Source organism: Nelusetta ayraudi, unplaced genomic scaffold, assembly GCF_046127955.1.
Source record: "Nelusetta ayraudi isolate G7.1 ecotype Tasmania unplaced genomic scaffold, CSIRO-AGI_Nayr_v1 ptg000059l, whole genome shotgun sequence".
NCBI classification, from domain to species: Eukaryota; Metazoa; Chordata; class Actinopteri; order Tetraodontiformes; family Monacanthidae; genus Nelusetta; species Nelusetta ayraudi.
This window is the reverse complement of record NW_027466109.1, coordinates 2,647,501-2,671,154: the sequence shown is the minus strand read 5'-3', so window position 1 is coordinate 2,671,154 and position 23,654 is coordinate 2,647,501. Positions and strand designations below refer to the sequence as shown.

The window sequence follows — 23,654 nt, the reverse complement described above, 5'->3', positions numbered from 1 at the left end:
TCGATTTTCTTGATTTTACAGTCCCGCTGTGCAACATTTAGCGTGCTGTGTGCGGCGCCACGGAGCTCTTTTTCCTTAACTACGGTCCCCCGGCACCTGTGCTCCTGACACCAACACGTCAGGTCAGAGGAGGATGTCTGCAGGATGGCTGTCACTTCCATTCGCCCCGTGCCTTTCGTCCGCGGGACATTCCTCGTTGGTTTTTACGTGCCTCTTTTCCTCTTTTTTGCCTTGTGATCAAAGGCCAAAGCTTTTGATCGGGACTTCCAAAGGATCCGTCTCTGCTCCTGCTGGCGAGCGCCCTGACAGGACAGAGGTGGTGAAGCGATGGTAATTACGTCTCCCATTTTGGTGTCCCCCGGAGCTGGCACAAGCAACAAGTTGCACCCTTGGGCCAAGAAGAAAGGAAGGATTCTTGGTTTTTGTTGTTGTTGGTTTTTATTTGTAAATAAAAAGAAGGAGAGCAGAGAGGTGGACACGAATGGATGAAGGACACGCTGAGAAAGAGGCGAGACAATTGGGAGAGCAGGCGGGAAATGGGTTTACTTTTCACACTGCATGTTTAAGTGTGTCCTTGCCAGCTGACGGTTGGCTAACATATATATGTATATATATACATATATATATATATATATATATATATATATATATATATATATATATATATATATACATATATATACATATATACATATATATATATGTGTGTATATATATATATGGAGAGAGAGAGAGAGAGACAAAGAGAGAGAGAGAGAATCTGTGATCACAAAAAAAACCAAAAAAACGCTTCCAGCAAATGTAGGATTCAGATTCACAACCTTGGTTAAATGCAACCCTGAACCAGGGTTTCTTCCTGCAAAAAAGTGATTGGCTGATGCAACAGAAGCATCTTCGCAATGACCCTGGTTAGCTTAATTCCACAAAGAGCAGGTTTAACTGCAGAGGCGGTAGATGGATCTTTATTCCTGTTTATCTGTACATCAAGGGCAGTCGGAACATTGCTGAGGAAGCGCTCTTCAGAAGGGAGGATTCTAAATATTATAAAAAGAGAGAAACAACTTTAAGAGACATCTCATTTCTTGGCTAAACCAGATGAGCGTGATGCTTAGAAGAGATACACGTTTCCTTTAGTTCTTTGGACCAAAGTGTGCAGCGTTCACACAAGGAAACAATAAAAAAAAAAATTGGAATATTTCACCGCTTAGAGCAAAGAAACTGTATCTGCGTGGCAAGTGCACGGCCGCAGGACCCCCCACGCTGGTACGTGCGTGTGCTGCACTCAACCTTTGGGGCTCAGCAACAGTGTGACTTCACGCCGCTCTGACCAGACATGTACCCCGTCACAGTAATCTCACATTATGACAGGCTGAAAGGCTGCCCTTCACTCACCCCCAAACAGCCACCATTCAGTCGCCGACTCTTCTTTCTGCTGCCTGAAAAGGAGCCGAGTGGCCTCCTGAGCCACCACAGCGCTGGTTGTGTGTGTGTGTGTGTGTGTGTGTGTGTGTGTGTGTGTGAGTGTGTGTGTGTGTGTGTGTGTGTGTGTGTGTGTGTGTGTGTGTGAGTGTGTCTAAATGACCTCGACGCTCGACAGCATCGTTCATAGCCAGGCGAGCTTTCATCGGACGCGGGGAGGTCCCCCACATCAACGCCTCTCCTGCTGGGAGTTTTGTTGTGATTATGATGAGGGTGTGTGTGTGTGGAGGGGAGGGGGTGGGGGTGGGGGTGGGGGTTGTGGTGAAGGGATTATGTCGCAGAGCACTGATAGAGATGTTAGCAACTCTTAACAATCAGGGCCACGCACTGGGGGTGAAGATTAAAGCAGCATTTTTGCCACTTGTTGTTTCGGAATAAAAGCTTCATGCGGACAGTAGGGAGCGAGCCATGACTCAGGATTTATCCACATCTTTTTATTATTATTATTATCATCATTATTATCATTAATATTATTATTATCAAGGTTTGCCAAACTCAGCATGGACCAAGGCACTCGAATTATGTCACTTTGCCAAAAACGAATCTAAAGACAGTTTCTTCTGAGGTGACGTCCTAATATACAGACGACTAACACTGGCCTATTGCTGAATGCAGTTATGACAGGCGGATCACAAGTCTATCAGTATCCAGTAGTATCCCATAGGAAATAATCTGACTGCCGACCAAGGTTTTCTTTCCTTTTTCTTTTCTTTTTTTTTAACAGTCTGACTACAATCAAACACAAAAAAATTGACAACAATAATTATGAACACCCACTCCAAAACAGTTAAAGAGTACAAAATGTTTTTAAATATATTAAACGTTCTATAGGCGACAGCTTTGAGAAAATGTTAGCAAGCAATGACAGAGAACACACCCGCGTTGAGAATGGATGAGCCAATGAGTGAATGTGTACCTACAGTCGCTACAGTGCATCTGATTTGTTTTTTAAATCATTTTGTAACTAAACTTAGGTCTGTGACCAGACATTGGATGAGTCACTGGGTTTTTCTGATGTTCTATCTTAAGTTGTTGCTTTGTTTTTGTTAATGATCAAGGCTATATGATCGAGGCGTTTATGTGACACGCACACACACACACACACACACACACACACACACACACACATGCAAACATTATGACAAGGAAGCCTGCTGTGTTTTCTCAGTAGAAAGCTTAAAGGTCCCGTTTTTTTAACATTCACAATATTGTTCTTACACGCTTTTTTCCCCTTGTGATGTCACAAAGGGCACATTTGTCATCACTCCGGGATTCGTGATTGCTTTCCATTTCTCTCTCTCTGCGACTGCCTCACACAATGACTTCTTATTGTCCACTTACAAATGTGGAACAGCGCGTGAGTTTAAACAGGAAGCAATGACTGATGAGACTTTTTTGCAGGAGGCTGTAAACACGGGGCTAAAATATGCTGTTTTCCGTTGATTTATTGTTTATTTTGGATAGCTCGTTTTCTGAGGCTCAGATAAAAGATTAATCTTAGATTAATAATTCTAATGTTCTCTTGCCACACACATCATGTCAATGTTTTGTCTCCAGGACTAATAGTGACAAGTTATATGTTTACCATGCCTGCAGACACAGTTCTCAAAAGTAATGAGGTCATTGGGTGTGAAGTATTTGAAAGCGGATTAATTCAATTTTTGTGGGTCAAAGTATATATTTAGTTATACTTAATATTACTATTAGCACTATATGTGTTGGACTGTATGCCGTCGAATTCAACCTTGTTTAAAAAAAAAGAACAGCAAACTTTCACATAGTGCATTAAATTGTCAACTACAATATTAAATAGCTGAAATACTCTTTTACATGTATTAAGATGCATGCTAGAATGCGGATTTAAATGTTTTGAACTATGAACATTAAAATGTGAAAGATTTTGACATTTTATTCTGTAAGGTTCACACATAAGACACATTGGAATCGCCTATAATCGATATAATCGTATGATATACGATCATATAGGGCCTTCGTGATCATTTTAGAGTTAAAGATTTTTAGTTTATTAACTATGACCTCTAAAGCTCACCGTCCTGGAACCCTTGGCCTGCTGTCGGTATCTCTATTTCTAACAGTGAAATTTGTCAAAAATGATAAAGTGTACAATTCCTGTCTTTTTCCTACTTTTGTTCCTACACAACTGAGCAGCTAAAATGTTTTTTGTTTCTTTTCGTTGATTTGTCTAAGCATTGCTGCCAACTCCTAGTCCTAGAGCTTGTTTTTTTCACATGCAGTTTGGATGGACAGATGCGCAAAGATAGTATGATTCTACTGGAAAGGCCTGTATTGTACCAGAACATGTAAGAAATAACTTAAAAGTCCATAACATGCTAACACTACAAATGTTACACCTTAACAAATGTACATTTATGTGACAAGAGGATGGAATAATAATAATAAACTAGTTTTTTTCTTGAAAAAATAAAATAAAAGAGAGAGAGGGTGCCGTGGCCGCTATGGGTCGACACTGACGCCATGAGGCAGGTGACCCTGCCAGTCAGTCGCTGTTCAGAGTTCAGAGTTGGGCAGCTAGGACGGCAGCATGGGCAGGAAGTGAGTGGACGGGTGCCTCCTCCGAGCCTTGTGACCTCGCCGGGGTTTCCCTCGACCGTTGAGCGAAACAAACATCTGCCTGCCACCGTGTTTCCAACGAAGGGAGGCATAAGTGTTGTAGCCGTTTTCCTCGATGCGCTCCTTGAACTTGCAGCTGGGGTTGTACTTCACCTGCCATTGGAGACAGACGCACACACACACACACACACACAAATGGGTCAGTATGAAACTAGCGGGTTGCTTTGCGTGATTCGCCCGTCATTCTTTTATAACGGCAGGTGTCTGGGTTTAAACGCGATGATGGAATGTTGTGGCTCCATCGCCACCTGCCTGATCGCCGCTGCTGACTGATACCTCTCTGGGATTTCTCTCCTCCTCTTTACGCCATAAATCCATTAGCCAGATGCCCTTCAACTCTTAACGTGTGGATGAGTTGAACAAAGGCGAGCCAGCCCGCTGTGTGAAGCTGCTTCTTCCCAGATGGCATGCAAAAACTTTTAAAAGGGGCCCAGCTGGTTCTTTGTCACTGCTGGTTGGGTGTCTTCTCCCCGGATATCTATTTTGACAGTTGAACAAGCCAAGAGCTGGAGCTGCAGGTACCGTGGCCCAGGTGTTTCAGCCATGATTGATTGTGACACTCTGACCTTTTCTGGACTCTCGTGTTCAAGATTCCCCAAGTGTTAGCTCATCTCAAGGAGACCCATGCCTGTTTGGATTCTCCATATGATTTTTGGTGTGAATACCTCCAACCTACCCTCCTTCCATCCCTCCCTCCTCACAGCCCTCCCATGTTGACCACCTTCCCGGAAACACTGTTTCCAGGTTGTATACGCACCGATCCAAAGAGCGTGCCTTTCTTGGACATGGCTAAGTACAGCCCGGTGCTGACAGATTTGATGGCAACAACTCCCACACTGACGGATCGGATTTCCATCAGGCCTGAAAGACAAAAGAGGGGACAAGAGTCTGGGTTAGAGACATTAAAAGCTTGGGAGATTCCCCATTAAAAGCCACTCTGTCATTAGCAACCTAAATCCCAGACAGACTGTGGGTCTCTGGCAAAGGATCGGATGGCAATAAGGGAAAAAAAATGAGGATGATACTTATTAAGGCACACATTTGTCTAAGAGATGCTCCCGGTATGAGAAGTTGAATTTCATCATATTACGAGAGGTGAGCGTCTGTGTGCCAGTTGATCCTCAGGCTCCGGCCTGAGATCACGTATCCAATAACACAGTAATGCTCAGCTCAGTGTGCAGAGTCATTCTGTCTGGCTTTACGCATCCATTTATGACTCCAGATGTGATGGTTCACCCTCATCATGTAGGCTTGTGAGCTTTGTAAGGGAACATAAAGCTCTTGTGCACTTGCCTCTTAGGTACCCCTTCCAGATACCAGGTTTACCCCAATAAAAAAGTCTGCCAAGCTTGTGGGTTGATTGTTTTCTGTGGGCACTGATTGCCCAGTGCGTCATAGTCATGATCTGGGTCTTCATGTCTCCGCATGAGGATGAAGGTGCACATCTACAGACACTTGGATGACCTTAGGGCTCACCACAGGGTCTCCTGAATAGCACCTAATTGCCAGAAAAGAAGGTTGCTTTTAAATGAAGGAGTTTTTTTATTTGCCCATAGCCACCTTCAAAAGAGCCCCGATGTGGGTCACTATCTGATTGAAGGATGGAAATCTTCTGTCTTGTCGGACGTAAGGAGGAAGATTGAAGAGAAAAAAAAACACTTTGCAACCAACCGACAAACCTCGCGCCATGTTGCGGTCATTGGTTTTGCTACGCACTTTCAATCATCCCTTAAAAAAGAAGCAACTTCCAACACTTTGGTTCAATGCTGAGGGGTTGAGGGCGAGGTGGGTCTATCGTCATTGTTTGCAGCCAGCCACTAGGGGGTATTTAAGTCCCAAAGCAGTTTTCTCCAGTTAAATGTCAAGTGTGTAAGATTTGCTTGTATCTAATGGTAAAAGAGATTAATTATATCAGCTCCCTGCAATGCCAGATCCACAAAAACACATGCTTTAATGCAAAATTGAATGATAATTTATAATAGAGAATGAAAATGATTCTTTATTTTATTCACAAAAACATCCAGGTGTGTTTTCTGTTACGTCACTCCAACCTACAAGTAAAGAATACCTGCTTCTGCCCTCTCTGATCAGAGGTGTAAATTAAGGTTGCAGACAGAAAAAGAAAATAGAGTTACGATTGTCTTAATGACAGAATATAGTATTGTTGTCACACTCGTTGATGTGCCATAAAAGGACGATGAAGCGCGGCTGGTTCAAAGAATGCAGCTGACGGCGCTTCAGAGAGTTTAAAAAACACCCGTCTGCTGCCCCCATCACCCTTAACGTGCAACTGTCGCATCCCCCCACGTCCCTAACATCTCTAGACTAGTCATGCCTTGTAAGTGAGGTCATCTGCTTTTGGCGCGGACACAAAAGAAGTACAAAGCGCAGATAGAAGGAGGAAAGGACGGCCTCAGAAAGTAAACAAACACAAACTGCTGTTAAGTGTCTTTCTTCTCTGGCAGAGTTGTGTAAATGAAGGCTTCTCTACGCCGGCTGCAGCTGCAGGGGTTGCAGGAGGGGAGGGGGGGGGTGCCTGAGTCAAGCCTGTCCAGGTATCAGGCCAGCTGCGCCCCCATCGTTCGTGCAAACCGCCTGTGATCCTGCGAGGAAACGTTAACACTTTGATGGCAGCTCTTCTCTTTACAAGCCGTGTCCACAAACACCGGGTGTGCTGCGTGGTGGCACCTGGAGCGTGCAAGGGACTCATAAGCAATTAGCCGGGACCTGGCCGGTGATTGGAGCGCTGCAAGGATTTATGGGGGATTAGCCCAGGCCAATGAAAACCGTTGGTGCCTGAAAGTGGTGCCAGCAGTAATAGCCGTCATTTGAGTTCCAGGCACAGTAGGTGTGTTGGGAGGATGTCTGCAACATCAGAGACATTGCGAGGAGTTGGGCGGGTAAACAGTAAAATAAAAAGATTAAGAAAAAAACAGCAGAGAGGGAGGATATATATCGATAAATCATGGAGCTGCCAGTGTGCCTCACCTGCAGTTCTTTCAAACGCAATTTTTTGGAAGTTTACTGGCTTAGTCGTGCATCTTATTAGTGTGCCAAGCAAAAACATCTCTTTTCTTCACAGCGGGATCAAGTATTTTTTCACTAGTCTTCACCTCCTCTCCTGTCCCGCAGATTCCTGCCATGTCACCGCTTTCACAAGTGTCGGTGAAGCAGCCAGACGACACAAAAGATCTGAGGACATGAAATGGGGATTTTGCATCGGCTGGTGGAATCACTCGGGCCCTGGACGCTTGACCACACATCTATAAAGACCAGTTAGATCCCTATAACTCACAGTTGCCCCTTTGAAAAGTCACCCCATTGTGTTCCACCCCTGAGAAATCAGAGCGAGGTATTTCGAGCTATTGGAGAGGTTTTCCTCGCCGTTCAAACCGCCAAAGGTCACGTTACTAGAAGGAAGGATGTGGTTAAGAATCGTTTTGTTGAAATTGCACAGTTTGACTCTCCTCAGTGCAGTTTGGATGATTTCAGTTTGTGCAATTCAATCGAGAAAAAAATTAATCTGCAATTTGCTGTAGATTGTTCGGTAACAAGATGCCTGAATCTACCAGGAATATTGCCACGGTGAAATTAGAGTTGCGTTAAAAAAAGAAGTCCTTTCAAATGGAATCACAAGTGCAGAAAGAAAAACAAATAATGGAGACAAATTAGCTCTTTGTGATACTGCTTCTTTGAAAACAGGAGGTCACTCCTGGCCTCCATCAACTGATGGCCCCCATTGAGTCTCTGAAAGGGAACTATTGGCTTCCCACTTGCAACTGGCAAGATCTCTTAACCTTTGACATGTTTTGGCTGGGACTGTCAATAAGCTCAAGCTGCCATTACCAGAAAATCCTGCACTATACATGTCTAGTCAACTGTGGACTTGCCATTTATTTCTCCTCCATGCGATTTCTTTTCTTCAGCATCGAAAAAGTCTTAAGCTCCCCCTTTAAATGCTGTCTTTTCTCTGCGTCCCTCAATTTTTTTGGATGTTGGCCCATCGTCAGATCACTCAAGCCTTTTCTGATCACTCGAGCCTTTTCTGACTTTGGAAATGAAGGGAAAAGCAGAGACACTCTCACAGGGTTTCCTTTTGTCAGACTCATGGTCCTGGAAGGTTTAATGGGCTGAGGTTGCTGGTTGGATGGGGCTGTTTTGTTGGCAGGGAGCAGGTCCAATAAGTCTTTGTTACTCACCTGAGAGGTGAAGAGCTGGGCAAGATCTTATTAGTGACCCAGCATTTTCAATGGGGCTGTACAAAATGTGGCAATGTGGCCAAACGTTTTTTTTTTTTCCTTTTCCTTCTAATTCTTTAAACACAAATTTAAAAGCAGACGAAAGTGAAAGACTGAGTAAAGACAGCGGGAAAAAGAGATTTCCCTGCTCCCTTTTCCCCTGTCTTCTTTTATTCCTTCTCCCGAGTCTTTAATTTCTGCGGCTGCCCCTTGAAGCAGCCCTCCATGGCTCAGTGCTCGACCGAAGCAGAGCCTGGGAATCTTGGAGTTCCCGCTGTGCTCCTGCTCTTGATTGACATACCTTTTCAATTATTTCACAGTTTGCTTGCTTTTTAAATGAAGAGGGCCCTGTTGTTTTTTTCCTTCTGCCCTCCTTTTCAAAACACAAGCTTTTCATGTCGGGCCTGGGCTCCCGGGCCTAATGGCTGTGACCAGCACCTTTGATCTGCCATGACCCCCTCGAAGGGTCTGGTAGTGGGCTAAGCGGCCGCCTGTGTGTATCGGGCGCAGACAAAAGCTGCATCACTCACTACTGCTTTAAACACCTTGAGAGATTACCATGAGAACGGGCCGTCACAGGTGGCGCGATGCGTGGGCTCAGGGCTTTAACCCTTGCAACATGGAGCTGCCCTCGGCACCTCCAACATCAGAGGGCGCTGTAGTGAGGTAACCTCAACTCGAAGTGCCATGTACTCGTTATTTGAAACATGAGCACAAAGTTAGCAACGAACAGGACAGGATTAATGTGAGTAAAATATATACTGAATTGTGTGATTTTTGGGCTAATGTAGATATTCTTACAGTGGGCCGGTGTAATTTTGACTATTGTTACCTCATTGTTTATGGGTTGTGTATGGGATTAGATCCGTCTACTAGTTTATGTTGAAGAATACTATAGACGGTGTGTCATTTTGATGTCCTAGTTTAATAAGGAGGGATGCTATGAAGTTGTTGAGATGTTGCAAAGGGGAAAAGAAAGACGGGTTTAATTGCATATTCAATTTTAATTTGAAGTGAATGGAAGTACCTGACAACTTAGACAGCCATGTACGGGGGTTCCCTTTTGTTCGGCAAATGACTCGGCATGCTGCTGCAATCGAAGTGAATTTAATTCTTCCTTGTAGCTGACCAGAGACTTAAGGACAGGCAGCTCTTGTTGTCTGAAATAGAAAATCCACTCCCTGCCAATTGATTTGGAGCTGGCGGATGATACAGTGTCTCATTAGGAGACCAACATGCTGGAACCTGACAGATATGAATGCACGGAGGGCAACGGTAGTTAATCAGTGATGATCTCATTGCCATAAGTGTGTCCTATGAAAGCTGATCTTCAATTTGTACGAGACCAACGGAAGATTCACAGATGACGCGACTTCCTTGCGGCTAGAATTTGAAAACATGTCACGGCCCAGGAGAATGATAATTAGGATTTGATCACCTTAATATCTTTAGAATGATTCAGCATTAATACATTATCTAATACACTTTTTTTTTTTTATATAGTCTTTATAGCTTTCTTTCTCCCCTCCCCCTCCTCTCTAGTCGGTCCATGCAGGGTGACATTAGATCAGAGGCGCAGGGCAAAAGTAAAACTAATGGATCACCCACAGACGAGTGGACACTAAAGGATGTAGGAGTCGAGTGACAACACACCCGTGAGTACACACACACACACGCACACAAAAGGATATCCTAAACCGAGCGAAAGGCAAGTAAACATGGTCTGCTCGTGAACCATGACTTTCTCCTGTTGAGGGGGACTTGATCAACCAAGCCGCTGACCCCTGGGGCCACATGCACGCAGCCCTTGATTAGCAGATGGTGCGGAACTACTTAATCACAGCGTGAGTTGATATGTATTCTGATACGCTGGGCTGAGTGACGTTTGACTGAAATGACGGGGCAGAAACGCAACCCAAGTGAACTGGAGTACATTTTATGGGAAAATTTATTCACCTGCTGTCCACTTTATTAGGTGCAGCTTGCCAGTGCTGGGTACCTACTAAAGTGGTCGGGAAGTATCTACTACTTCAAGGTTGGAGTCGTTCTGCATTCAGAGATGCCCTTCTGCATACGCGGTTGTAGCCAGTGGTTATCTGATTTACTGCTGCCTTTCTATGGTCTGACCTCTGACCCCTGGCATCAACAAGACATTTTCCTCCTCAAAACCGCCTCTCGCGAGATATTCCCTCTTTTTTCGGACCGTCCTCTGTGAACCCTGGAGATGGTTGTGATGTGGCGAAAATCCCATCGTGGCAGCAGCAGTTGGTGAACCACTCAGACCTGCAGCCCGACTGGCACCAACAACCATGTTCACCATTTGTTGTCAACCCCCGTTCTCCTCCATCGTGAAGCTCTTTGTGAATTTTCAGCAGGTCGTCTTCGCCACGTCCCCATGCCTCAATGCAATGAGTTGCGACCATGTGATTGGCTGATTTGGCTGTTATGCAGGTCATTCTTAACTTCCGCCGCTATCATGTTGTTGCTGAAATAAGAAGTTGAGTGTTAGTGCATAATTGCAAGTGCATAAGTAAAAAAAAATAGTCATTGTTCATTCATCATTTTTTTGGAGTTGTGGTTCCGGTTCTCAAATTTCCGGAAAAAAAAAAGTTGAAAAGTGAAACAAATTGTGGAACATTTTTAAATTTGCTGTTGGTATTGTGGCCATGAATGTAGTTCAGTCTCCCTGCAACTTTTACTGGGTTTCGGATCCTTGTTAAATCTTTTGGAAGAGGTCAGGGGGAAACTGTTTTATGGCCTACATTCGGAGTTTTACCTTATTAGGTTAGAATTAATTATTTGGACTAAGGTCGTGGGTGTGTGAGGGGCTGCTTTGCTCAGGATTTCCCTCTTGATGATGTAAAAACACCCCCGTTGAGTCATTCCTACCTCCACACTGTTCTTCAAAAAAAAAATAAAAAATCCCTGACATTTATTTGTGTTTGTAAAAGAGTGACCGGGCTTTAAACACACATGATGCAATGTCCACACTGGTGTAATGGATCAGCCGATGCACGACAGCAGTATGAAAACATTTTTTTACGGTCTCTTTATAAGCAGAGGGAGGACCGTTGGTCTGAGGGCGCCACTGTTCCAGCCGAGGATTTTTCACCCGCCGTGTGTTGGTGTACTTGTGTCCGTCCAGCGGGCCGGACCTCCCACCCGTCTTGTAAACTTCACCTGTCTTCCTCTCCTCACTCTCTCCTCTGGCTCTCCCTGACTGGGTCAGTGCTCCCTCCATAAAAAACAGCGACCTGCCGGCAGCGGGTCTCTGGACATGCATCATGCCTGTTGGCTCTCACGGGACGGGGATAATTTATTCATCCCTCACAGGCGACTATGAGAAACGTCTGCTCCGAGGCCGGCCTGGCTGCACCGATAACACACCCACAAACCAAACCATGCAAAGCTGCACACACACACACACACACACACACACACACACACACACACACACACACACACACACAGCATATGTTTCTGGTGTAAATGTGAGACCTACAGTACAGCGGCGGGGGAAGCCCCCCAAAAATATTCAGCAATAACGATAAAAGAAAACTTCCCGTCCCCGCCCTGTGACCGTCCTGCAGGTTTTTCCAAAGCTCTGAGACACTAAAGCCAATTGTGCCACAGAACTGGGCTGCGTGCTCAGATTTTGTCCCCAGAATGGGCTCAGGCTGTCTGGGGTTTCACTCGCCCAATTTAGCCTCCGAATTCCTGGACAGTTTAGAAATGCTCGGCCTGGCGTTTGAAGTGCACAATCAAAGTAACGGTAGATGAAATACAGAACAGGGCTGTTTTTTTTCCTTCTTTTTCTTCTCTCCACCGCCGCCTTGTTTTTTGTGCTTCTTGAACTTTCGCAGGTCCAAACACGCTGTCGCTGCCCATATTGTTCTCCAAAACGCTGTGCCGTCAGGGCGCTCTGGCGCTCGACTTGGGCGTTACAAAGTTGGTCCGCATGACGGATTTACTGGGGGGGAGGACTTCTCGCACGCCACGGACATTATTCTCCTCCTGTTCTTCTTAAACTGATGGCGGAGTGTTTCTGAAAAATTTGTGGCATTCATCTGCTTCCATTAAAAAGCCGAGAGCGCAGAAGCACCTGCGGCGTTCTCGTCAATCTCCGTGATCCTCGGCCCCTCTCGGAATCAAGTCATGTGCTTTTTCACTCTGGGAGGAATCTAGCGAATGCTCGCAGCAGCGTTGCAGTGACAGGCGACATAAATCGCTGTTATTGAATGAGTGAGCGCCGTATATGGAAAGAAGGAGAAAATGAAAATAAAATCTGGAAATGATCTCGGACCATACGTTTTCTTTTCCAAGTCGCTCTGCGGCCCGCTTTCCCGCGGCCCGCCTGACTGAAGTGCTGAGGGAGGCGTAAAAGCAAAGTCAGCCGACTCCTCTGGAAGCCTCGGCCTTCGCTTCTTTCGGTGCATGTGAACAAGCCGCACGGCGCTGAAAACCGACTCCCATATGCTCTCCTTCTCTCTCTCTCTCTCTCTCTCTCTCTCTCTCTCTCTCTCTCTCCCTCTCTCTCTCTCTCTCTCTCACTCCCGGCCGCAAGGGGTGACATTCTCTAGCACACAATCTGGAGGCTGGTCCTCTTTCAGGAGTGGCACTCGGCCCTTTTGCCCCGGCCTTTTCATACGGCGCTGCTGGGAGAAGCACTCCAGGGATTAGCCCAGCCAGGTCTTTCAAAGGCCATTAGAGCAAATTACAGGTATCCTGTTACCGGTGCAATGGGACGGGCCAGGTGAGGGGCGCAGGGGCCAGGCAGGAGAGCAGGGGTCAGCTTGGGACAAAAAGAGGAGGCCACCCCGGGCCCCACTCTATCCCAGTGTCTGCCTGGCTCCCAAAACTGGCAGGCCGGCATCGATGAATGGCTCGCTTGATGGGACCTCAGAGACATTGTCTCACCGCCGTAACTTTAGCCTTTTTTCCCTTGATAACACCCCCTACACACACACACACACACACACACACACACACACACACACACACACACACACACACACAACTTCCACCCAGCTCACACTCCCCAACAGCCTTTTCTCGTCTTTTTGATGTAGCCACGGCCAGACAACTGATCACCCAACAGGAAAAAATTCAACCAATTCAAAATTCTCTTTCTCACATGTCCTGCAATACATCAGCGTGATCAAAGTGACACTCAGTGGTCTTTGTTTTCCGGGTGCACAGGTAACTTTTACCCCGGCCGAAAAAAAAAAGACAAAAATATTCAAATTTGAACCCAATTATAAAAATTATCATTGGAATGGCAACCACACACTGATTTATATATGTTCTGACAATGTATTAGTGCGCTGTGGGCATCATGGGGCTGATGCTGTAGATATAGCTGTGGAGATGGCCACAGGGAGTTCCGCATCCTGCTATTTTCTCTGTGTGCGCGTGCGTGCGCGTGCATGTGCATACACAGGGCTTTTGGGCCACTTGTGCCAGCCACACTCACACACACGGACGCACACACTCCTGCCTCACCCAGTCCCAACCGGTGGATGACAATCTAGTGGCGCAGTTGCGGAAGTGTTTCATTAGCCAATTACCGCTGCCAGATAAAGCCCGCGTTCCCACAGTCTGCAAGGCCGGGGGGTCAAATGTGACCAATTACCCTCCATCCCCTCGCAGGACAGATTAGCCTGTCTGATTTATCCCCAGACAGGCTGACCCAACACAGCGCAGTCCCCCGTCCACATCTGGATCTGTGTGCACGTCTGCAAGTCGTGTGTGCAGGACACAAATCTGAAGCAACTTAACTGCAAAATGTTCTTCCTTCAATGTTCTCGCTTAAAAAAAACAACTTTGCAGCCTAATGTGACAGGATATACATTTTGGGGAAAAAAAGATAGAAATAATTTTCTGATTTTATCAGTGAGAAATGCACCCCTGCACGCCCTGCTGTCCTGGATACGGGACTATAAAGCTTTGGTTGCCTGCCCGGCACCCTCTCGCGAGAACACACCTCTTTTTATGGCAACAATTCGCATTGACACCTCCCGTCTGGCCGACAGAAGCTAGTTCACTCGTCTCGTCTGTGCGTTTGTCCCAAAGCCAAGGCACCGAAAAGACCAAAGGGAGCGTTTTCCAGAGGAGGTGAGAATGAGATGATGAGGCGGTGAACAAGAACCGGACGTATGTTTTCTCGTACGAGAGTGCCGAGCCAAAAAGAGGGAGAGTGATCATTTTAAAACTCTGAAGGTGAAAAAAAAAGTTAATTTGTGACATGCATTTTTCTTGTCAGGGTCAAGGCACCCATTTAGTTTTTATCTGTGTCTCTTTAAGTATTGTTTTTGGGGGTTTTGAAGTCGGGTTTTGCACTTAAAAAGTTTTAAACTGTGATTTATTTGCATTTTGGCAAAAAAAAAAAAAAAAAAAGGCTGCCTTCCGCCACACACTCACGCACTCACCGTGGGGGCATTGATAGATGTACCCCCATGTCCTGTCAGTGTGCACTCCATGCCAGTTGTACCGCTGCACGCTAATTTCCTCAGGCATGCTAATCTGTGATTGTGGGTCACGGAACATCACTCAGCTCATTAGGGGGGGACCTCCAGGATGCTGAATCAGAGATGGAGGGACCCTCCGCTGATCAAACCTCCCGAAATTTACGGGGAGGCTGGAGAGGGTAACACTAGAGGGAGCGGGCGAGTGATGCCGAGGTGAAAGAGGTTAACGAAGCCCGGGCGTGCTCGCCTGTGCACGTGTGTGGTACCGAGAGGCCACAGTCCTGCCGCCCAAGGAGGCCTTTTCTTTAATCAGGAAAGGCAGACTGCCGCCAAATCATGCATCACATCCGTAACGAGCGAACAGCAAGCTATCAAAGGCTTCACAGATAGTTGCGAAACAGATCTGCCCGCCGAGGGCTTTGTGACTCACGGCTTCTGCAGTTTCCTGCCCTTTGGTGCCCTGGGAGGGGCGGCCTGGAGTGCAGAATCCACATTAGACTGAGGCCTTTCCTTCCCCCCACCTCGGCCACTAAATTGCAATAAGCTGGTGTTTTCGAGGCTGCAAGCCAAGTTGCCTGTGTGAGGATCACATGCAAACCACGCTGACCACAGACACGATCGGGAGAGAAGACAGCTGCCTTTTTTACCGCCGTCATCCTCCTGGTTTCTGACTTTGGACTTAAATGACCTGGAGAAACCTTTATGAAGTGGAAGCTCTAGAAAATCTCATTCACTGTGTTTACAGATAGTCCAAAGTCTGGTGCAGAGGACAACTGTTGATCCCTGGCGATAAACAGTAATACTCAGCAGGATATCTAAAAAAAGGTTTTGTGCTGTTGACAAACATCTTTTTAAAACGCAACTCTGCACATGCTTCACTTCATCCAGGAACTTCCAAAAACCTCCAAAGAGGTCACAGGTAGCAATGACCGGTGTTCTTTTTCTCTCCTCTATTCTTTTTGAAAAGTTATTTTGGACAACGCTGCCAACTCCACAGTGAGTCTGTGTCTGTGTTCGGCCCCAGGTGTGCAGCCAGGTTCCAGTGAGTGAGCAGCCCGGACACCATATTCCTCCCGGCCTGCGTTGGCCCCATATTTACATTATTAAAATGAGGCCCCGACAGCCAGACAGGTGACTGAAGGCGCGAGAAGTGAAAATCGGGGGCCCTGTCAAAGCTGTCACCTGCTCCACTGGCCAAAAAGGACCTGACCCCAATCCTATCCACTGCGGGGGAGGAGAGGGGAGAAATGGAGACAAGCGGTGGGGGTGGGGGGAGGGACGGGGCAGCGGGTGAGGGAAGCCGGAGTGACAAGACATAGAGGAGCTTGGGCAAAAATGATCAACAGTTTGACCGCAGGACTGAAGCAACAGCAGCCGTCTTGTTTTTTGAGCGTTGGCATCAAAAACAGATCCATTAGAAACACAGCGGTCAGAAGAAGCCACTTGCTGAAAGTTCAAAGCGAGCGTCAGAATGGAGGAAGAGAGGGTATTTAGGAGAGTGGTTGGAGACCATCGAGAGGCAACAGTAATTCAAATAACCACAGAGCAGCGTCTCGCAACACCTCCGACCCTGCAGCGGTGGCGTGATGTACGTGCACTCACTTTACGAGGTAGCAGCTACTGGCACTACTGTGTGTGTAGACACAGCGTGTACAGTTCAGACTGCACTGTACAACATCACCGCTGTTTTTTGCCACCCTCTGCGTTCTAATGAGGAGCAACGTCTGGGAGACTGCAAAAAAAAAAAAAGTTTGCATGCCAAGGCGCGCAAACACACGCACGTGAGGGAGCACAGGGGTCTGGTTCATATTAGCCATTAGGGAGAAGGACGGCACATCTTTTTTCGGTTTAGGGTCCCCTTTTGGTGATCCCACAATGAGGGCCGCACTGGATCACTGACGGGCGCGACCACGGGTGCACGCGCACGTTCAAAGGGCCGCTGCCGCGACACAATACTCGCGTCTTTGGGGGTGAAGGCAGCAGGTATCTCGGATGTGTTGTGGTGGAGATCAGAGAACACGCTAGCCCGGCTGTCTGGCTGTCTGGCTTCCTTCATTTGCATTAATTATCCCACTTCCAGGACGTGCATTTGCAACGCGGTTATTCAGTCCAGACTGCGACGTCTCTGCTTTCTACACCATCGCGCGAGTGTCGTAACGGCCAAAATCCCAGTCTTTATCTGCCGTTCAAATGTAATTGCAGCTCGCACGTGTGATCGTAAGTGTCAGTCTCGGCGGGTTTTTAGAAGTAGTTACTTTTCTCTTCCGGTTCCGAATCGTTTGTGAGTGTTTTTCCTCCAGTAGCTGTAAACTTTGTGTCCTGAGTTGCTGACAGCGAGTCAGTGTTTACCGCACAGCTGCGCAGGTCGGTCATGGTTGCCCTGTTTTTCACCCTGACAGTTTGGGGTTGTGTTTTTTTGGGAGGGAGTGGGGGGGAACTTTTTTAGTTTTACTGAGATTATGCGGAGCTTCAGTGTGCCACTGTGACTATGCTAGCTTGCTCTGATTTCAGGTTAATTTTAATATTTTTTAACACCCCCTGTAGCACTAGCCGGTCCACCGTGGCTGTGATTAGGGTCGCCAGGTTGTCGCCCCCCCCCCCCCACCTCCTCCTCGTCCTCCTCCTCCTTCTCTGCCCCCCTAGCTCCTTTCCCCTCTCCCCTCCTCCAGCGAGGGGTTCTCTTTGAGCTCCTTTCTTCTCGGGCCAGCGGTTCAGCGCCTTCCAAGACATGATGTCTGGCCCCGGTTAGAGGAGCGAGGAGGTGAGAGGCTTTTATTGGAAGGGTCTAAACAAAAACCATGAATCTGTGTTGGAATATCTGCGGCTCATTGCGAGAACCGACCCCCCCACCCCGCTGCCGCCGCCCCCCACACCACCCCGTAACTCAATGGGCCGGATTACGTCAGCGCACGTGTAGGCTCCGAGCTTTGAGTGGCAGCCACTCCAGAGGGTGAGAATTTCATACACGTGGTGCTGCGCAAGAGTAACCGTGCGACTGTTCCCAACAGTGCATCAGCAGGACTGAAAAAAAAAGAAGCATGTATGTTGTTTTCTAGCGTCATTCTGCACTTGCAGCAAAGTTTTCTACATCAGTGGCTCCAAAATCCAAGTGGCAGGTTGCTGGCTGCTGTGAAATTCTGCCCCTTTTGTCCCTCTCTCCCCCTCCACTCCCCCCAGCGTCACACCCACAGGATGTTCAGAGCTGTGGGATGCTGTAACGGAATTGGCTGGCGAAGCCAAAGTCAGACTCTATAAACCCGCTGATGAACCCAGTAAATCCCGCCGCCGCACCGCGGCCAGACTGCTAAAGGTTGTTAGCTACTAATTGCTACATTTCTAGAAGCCCATTCACGACATCAAACCCCGGCGGTGGAAACCCCGGGATGCTCGACTAATTAGGGTGACACTGACACTCTTGTCCCGCCGTGTTCCCAGGGCACTGATAGTGTGTGCTTTGGAGAGGAATTTAACATGCCGGTCCAATGCTCTCTGTGATGTTTTATTTAGCTTTTGGCCTCTCAACACCTAGAACAAGTGGCAAAAAAGGGTGTCATTTTGTTCTGCCTCCCCGCAGGCTACAACTATGCCCTGTCCTCGTCCGAGGCCTTGATAAATGCATGATTCGTGGGATTTTTACTCTCTCACTGGCATCGCAAACTTCCACGAATCGCCCTCTCTGCGGATGAAACCTTACATAATGCCTAATGAGCAACGGGAAACGCTCCAGCGCCGCTCTAGCCTTTAATTTCCACCTCAATACTGGGCAGAGTACGCCCCAGCCCTTCTTCTTGCCTCATTAACATGTGTATTCTCTGGATTTAAAAAACACCAAAGCACTTCCTTTCGGCCAGGTGCTTCCCTCTTTCGGGGCCCCCTCGTGATGTGGATCCAGTGGCACGTCCCTGTCTGAGCGCCACCGGGATCCGTGGTGAGTCATGGTGAGGGTTTATTGAGATGGCATACAGGGACACGATAGACCCTGCTCATCTTTTGAAGCAAATTAAAATGAAAAAAAAAAAAAAGCAAGACATTTTGGAGTTTCTGGAATCGAGTGGGGCGATGAGGTCTATTTTGAATGCCGGTGCCTTGGAAATCTAAAATTAGCAAAGTTTGTATCATCACCCATTTGCTGAGAGCTTTCGTAGGAAATACATTATCGTAGAAACCTGTGTCAGCACTGCATTAGAGGAAGACGGAATCACTTAGAATATAGACACGTTATCGGCATTGCACCATCACTGCATCCGTTGTTTTTGCTTTAATTAGACCTGATGCCGTGTTGCAACCTCAGCATATTTCTCAGCATATTTCTGCTTGACTTCCACACTTCAGTACCTTCCTCAAAATCATCTCACCCTCTTTTCTTATCATCGGAAACATTTTTGGATTCAGCACCGACGTGACTTGACTAGCGGGAATGAATGATCATAATTAGCATTTTTGGTACATGCCATGGGCTAGCGCCATGGGCATTAGCGCCGCAGCTAAATGTCAAAGTGAGCCAATTGTACCTGACGGGGATTAAGTAGCGGCTGGGTGTGGCACATGTCTTCTCCTCTTATTAAATTCAAGCCAGGCTCCCTCTCTCTAACTCTCTGACAGTTCCCCCTGTCTCAAACAAGTATGAATAATTTCCACAACATATTTCAGCCGGGGTGAAGATTTTCTTCCCGTGGGTCGCGTCCAAGTCAAGCAAACACACATGAACCTGGAGAACTCTCGCACATCACACACACGTAAAAAAAAACAAAAAAAAGAAAAAAAAGAAAGAAAAGAAAACAAGAGAAAAAGGCAAACATATCACACCCTGAGTGTTAGCCTAGCGTGGCCGCTGAGGTTGCGTGGAGGATGTCTGGCTCTGGTGACTTTTGCGACCTCATTTCCTAAAAGGGGCGAAGGGGTTTCCAAGCGACCTGGCGTGCGCGCAAACCTTTGATGCCCTCGGCCGCGCACGTCCAAAATTTAACAGCCTGTCTTTTAAAAATGGGCTGAAATATGAAGTAGAACATTAAAATATGTGCAGAGTTTGCAGTCCCAAAAAAGCGCCCATGTGACAAAGCCAACGAAAAAAAAAAAAAAAAAGGAAACAGGTTTGGATTTTAGAGACTGTTCATGTAGCATTTTATATTCTGATCCAATGCTCCTGTGCAGGTTTGTTATTTTTATGATTTGCTTGTTGCGATTGATCGGTTGCTGGGTTGCGCCCTCGCAGCTGCTCTGATGTCTAATTAGCAGCTATGACCAGCGACCCAGGACAGGATGTGATGCGTACCTGCCTGCGGAGCTTTTGTAAACACTTGGGTGTGGTGCCCCCCCCCCCCCCCCCTGAAAACCCCTTACGCTTTTGCCGTGAGGGTCAAAATAGGAAAACACTCCTCTCCTTTGGCCCCTTTCGAAAAGTAAACTACAGCACTTTCCGTCCTCTCGCTGGCCCTCGCCGCGAGGGTATTTTTAGAATTTTTATCAGGGCCACATAGTTATAGACAGATCTATGCACAGTCCGCGTGATTGACGTTAGCTGATAGCCAAGTCTGTTATCGCAGTGATTTCTATCTGGCTGGTTTGGTTAACAAATGCGGAATGAGGCCACGCAAAACCGACATGCTGCACTACTTTGATAACAACGTTCAGAATGGACACCTGAGACCTTTGTGTTTATGTTGTGTCTCTCATATACACACATATGTGTGTGTATGTGTGCATGTCCTCTGCAGAGTGTTTACGTATGTTTCCGCGTTGTTGAACACGTGACAGGACATTTTTCTCCCAAACTGCAGAGACTGGAACTGATACGCACTTTGTTGTCAGGTGGCGGTTTAGGTTTCAGCCGCCCTCTCGCCTCGTCAACGCATAGGGTGCACGTTGCGTGTTGCGCTCACGGCTGATTCCTCAAACGCACGACTGGTAAACAAAAGCGGCGCCCAGTTTGCCAGCCGCGCTTTGCATCCGTCGTCCTGGTCCCCGGGCCGTCTCATCTCCTCCAGCCCCCTCCCGCCCCCGTCCACCGCCCTTCCCTCTCCGTCACTCCGGCCTCTTCCCTCAGCTGTTCCATGCCCCTACTCCACTGGGATTGATACAATATTTTCCAGCCTCAATTAACGCCGTGCCTGTTGACTAATTCCAACTGTTTTTGCACCTGAGAGCTGCGACTGGAAAAACTGAGTGGGGTGGAGGTGAAGGCCTGGGCGTAGCAGGCAGCCGAGTGTGAGGGCAACACAGAGGACAGAGGTGCGGTCGTCGGCCCAACAGCTCGCTAAGATTTGTGAAAGCTGCACACAGGGCTCAGGGGAGAGCCGGCCTCAGCCGCTTGTGTTTTGCTGGGCAGTAGTGTGCGGTATCTGGCACGGCAATAAAAAAAACCCCACGACAAACATGTCCGAACGAGCCGAAGCAGTTGTTTCCATCATTGTGTGGAAGGTCTGTGCGCGTTCTGTCTGTTTTCAATCTAGGACATGTTTAAAGGTCCAGAATTTAGCCAAAAAATCACTTTATCAATTTTAAACATTAATGTGACTCATGTGAGTCTCCCCAAAATGAGCCCTCAGGGTATGGAAAAAGGCCCTTTGTGATGTCATAAAGCAATCAACACCACTCCCTGGTCATTCCTCCTCCTTTTTTGTCTCCTTCCAAAAACTGTTCAAAGAACAACAAAGCATCAATTCGAGCAGATAAAAGATGAAAAGAATTTTCATGGCAGGCTGTAAACAGGGTTAAATATATATAATAGTTTTGTTATCATAGGGGACCACAACTAGATTAGAAATAAAGTTTTTTAAATGGGTTTATTATGTGACCATTAAAGTTGTAACTTTAATCATGAACTTAATGCATGTAAATGTTTCCTGTTATCTTGTACCCAAAATGTCTTTGTCGTTCGCAGTATACAAGCAGCTCGCCCTGCCACGCCCACTCGCGCCAACACATTCTTTCGCTCAGAACCGCTTTAAGTCCATTCAACGAAACTGAAGGTTGCCAGACACACACACAAAAAAGCAGCTTTTCAACCAGATCGGTCTCACTGTCAAGCTCAACCGCCCTGACCTCAAAGCCCCCCAGCTCTGGCACCGAGCGGAGCTCAGGGTGCGGGTACATAACCTCACCCTGCGCGAGCACGGAAAGGATCGCTCTTTTCCACCCAAGGAAATGAGAGGATGATGGCTGAAGTGTATGAGGACATTACTTTTAGGGCGACTGCACTTTTTCACGGAGAGAGCTACTGCGGCCGCATGTACATTAATGGCGTGACGCAGGGGAGGAGCGGGGGGTGGGGGGAGCCATGAATTTCAGGAAACGTAACTTTCGCCGCTTTCCCAAGAATGGGGAACACTTACTCAAAATCCCACGTGTTGCCAATGTGGAACTGCTGCGGCTCTTCCAGCCTTGGGCCCTTTTGTCAAAGTGTCAAATTTGAGCAAAGTTTGGGGGCAATATGTTATAATGCCGGCTGACATATATTACCGCAAACATGAAAGAGTAATGTCCTGACTTGGATAAGGCAGCGGCTCCAGATTTAACACAGCAATAACTCAGCTCAACTTGAGTTTCTCCCAGTGCGCAGTGTGTGTATGTGTGTGTGTGTGTGTGTGTGTGTGTGTGTGTGTGTGTGTGGTTTCATGCAGCCGTGCCAGGTGACTAATCCCGACAGGTTAACAAATGTCATCCAGTCTGCAGTTGGAGCTCATTGAAACGGTGGCAACAGACGGGCCGGCCCATTAGCCGGACACAGCAGCTGCTCCTGCCCCCAGTAGCTGTATGGAAAAACTCTGACTCACTCACTCGCTTGTGTAAAAAAAAAAAATGGCATTAACAACCGAAAACATAAATACTGCCGTTGAAAATTCGTACGGTCTCTGAAGGCCACGCACTCAGTGAGCCGGTCTAGGCTGTGACTAATGGAGGAGGAGGAGGAGGACGTGGAGGTCAGGTCATGAGCAGGAGTCGGCTCAGCTGACCTGGCCAGACGTCTGAAAGACGTCCATTGACCAACCGGCCAGAGGAGGCGCCACCGAGCAAACGAGACAGCGAACGGCCTCTTCTCAGGTGTCCTTGGACAACAGACGAGGCGATGAAGCGCCTCAGGACACCATCGCCGTCCCTCCACTTCTGTGCCATAGCTGAATATAGCGATGTCATTCAGAAACCGCTGTCCGCTCCGGGCAGGTGCTAAAAGTCACTGAGCTGAACTGCTCAGAAAAGTCAGTTTCAACGCAAACGAATGTGTGAAGGTCCCAACCCATTTTCATGTGTCTTTGTCTGTCATCCTGAGCTCTGGTGGAAGCAGCCTTGCAGGATTAATTATCCTACTCCAACTAGACAGCGCTCCAGTAAGTACATTTAGCCCTCTGTTTTTGGCCTCCGACACAAAAGCACTGACTTCCCTGTTGGAAACAGATCTGCTTAGTGTGACTTTCAGCATGTTCGGATGGGGGTTTTAGATTTAGGTGATTGAGCACAAAGGAGATAACGCGTCTGGGGTAACCTGGAATAGTTCTGGGTCCCCTTTGTGACATCAGAGAGGGCACACTGAAGGACAGCACTTTCATATTTGTTCCATTTTTTCTGCTCTCTGACATGTAAAGATGCATTCATCTGATCACTGATAAGGCATTCAGTCACTGGATCGAGCCCAGCTGATCTGTCACTTTCCTTCAATGCTTTGAAACCGATCGAATGTGTAGCAACACCCACTCAAGACCGATCAATTATGGACCAACGCACAACGTTGAAATTTTGTCTGAGGAATTTTTACGTTGCTTTACAAACACCCACTACTTTGGACCCTATCAATAAATACACTAATTTATTGCGTCGCCTGCTG

At 47.3% G+C, this 23,654-nt stretch overlaps 1 protein-coding gene across 1 annotated transcript in view; it reads right to left on the bottom strand.

Annotated features, from left to right (window-relative positions):
• Positions 1 to 1,892: 1,892 nt before the first annotated feature.
• fgf22 (fibroblast growth factor 22) overlaps positions 1,893 to 23,654 on the bottom strand; it is a 23,318-nt gene continuing 1,556 nt past the window's right edge. The window contains exons 2-3 of the mRNA XM_076039509.1: positions 4,889 to 4,992; positions 1,893 to 4,224 (exon numbers count right to left, since the gene is read on the bottom strand). Coding sequence (XP_075895624.1) covers positions 4,030 to 4,224; positions 4,889 to 4,992 — 299 coding nt within the window. The 3' untranslated portion in view covers positions 1,893 to 4,029. The remainder of the gene's footprint in view (positions 4,225 to 4,888; positions 4,993 to 23,654) is intronic.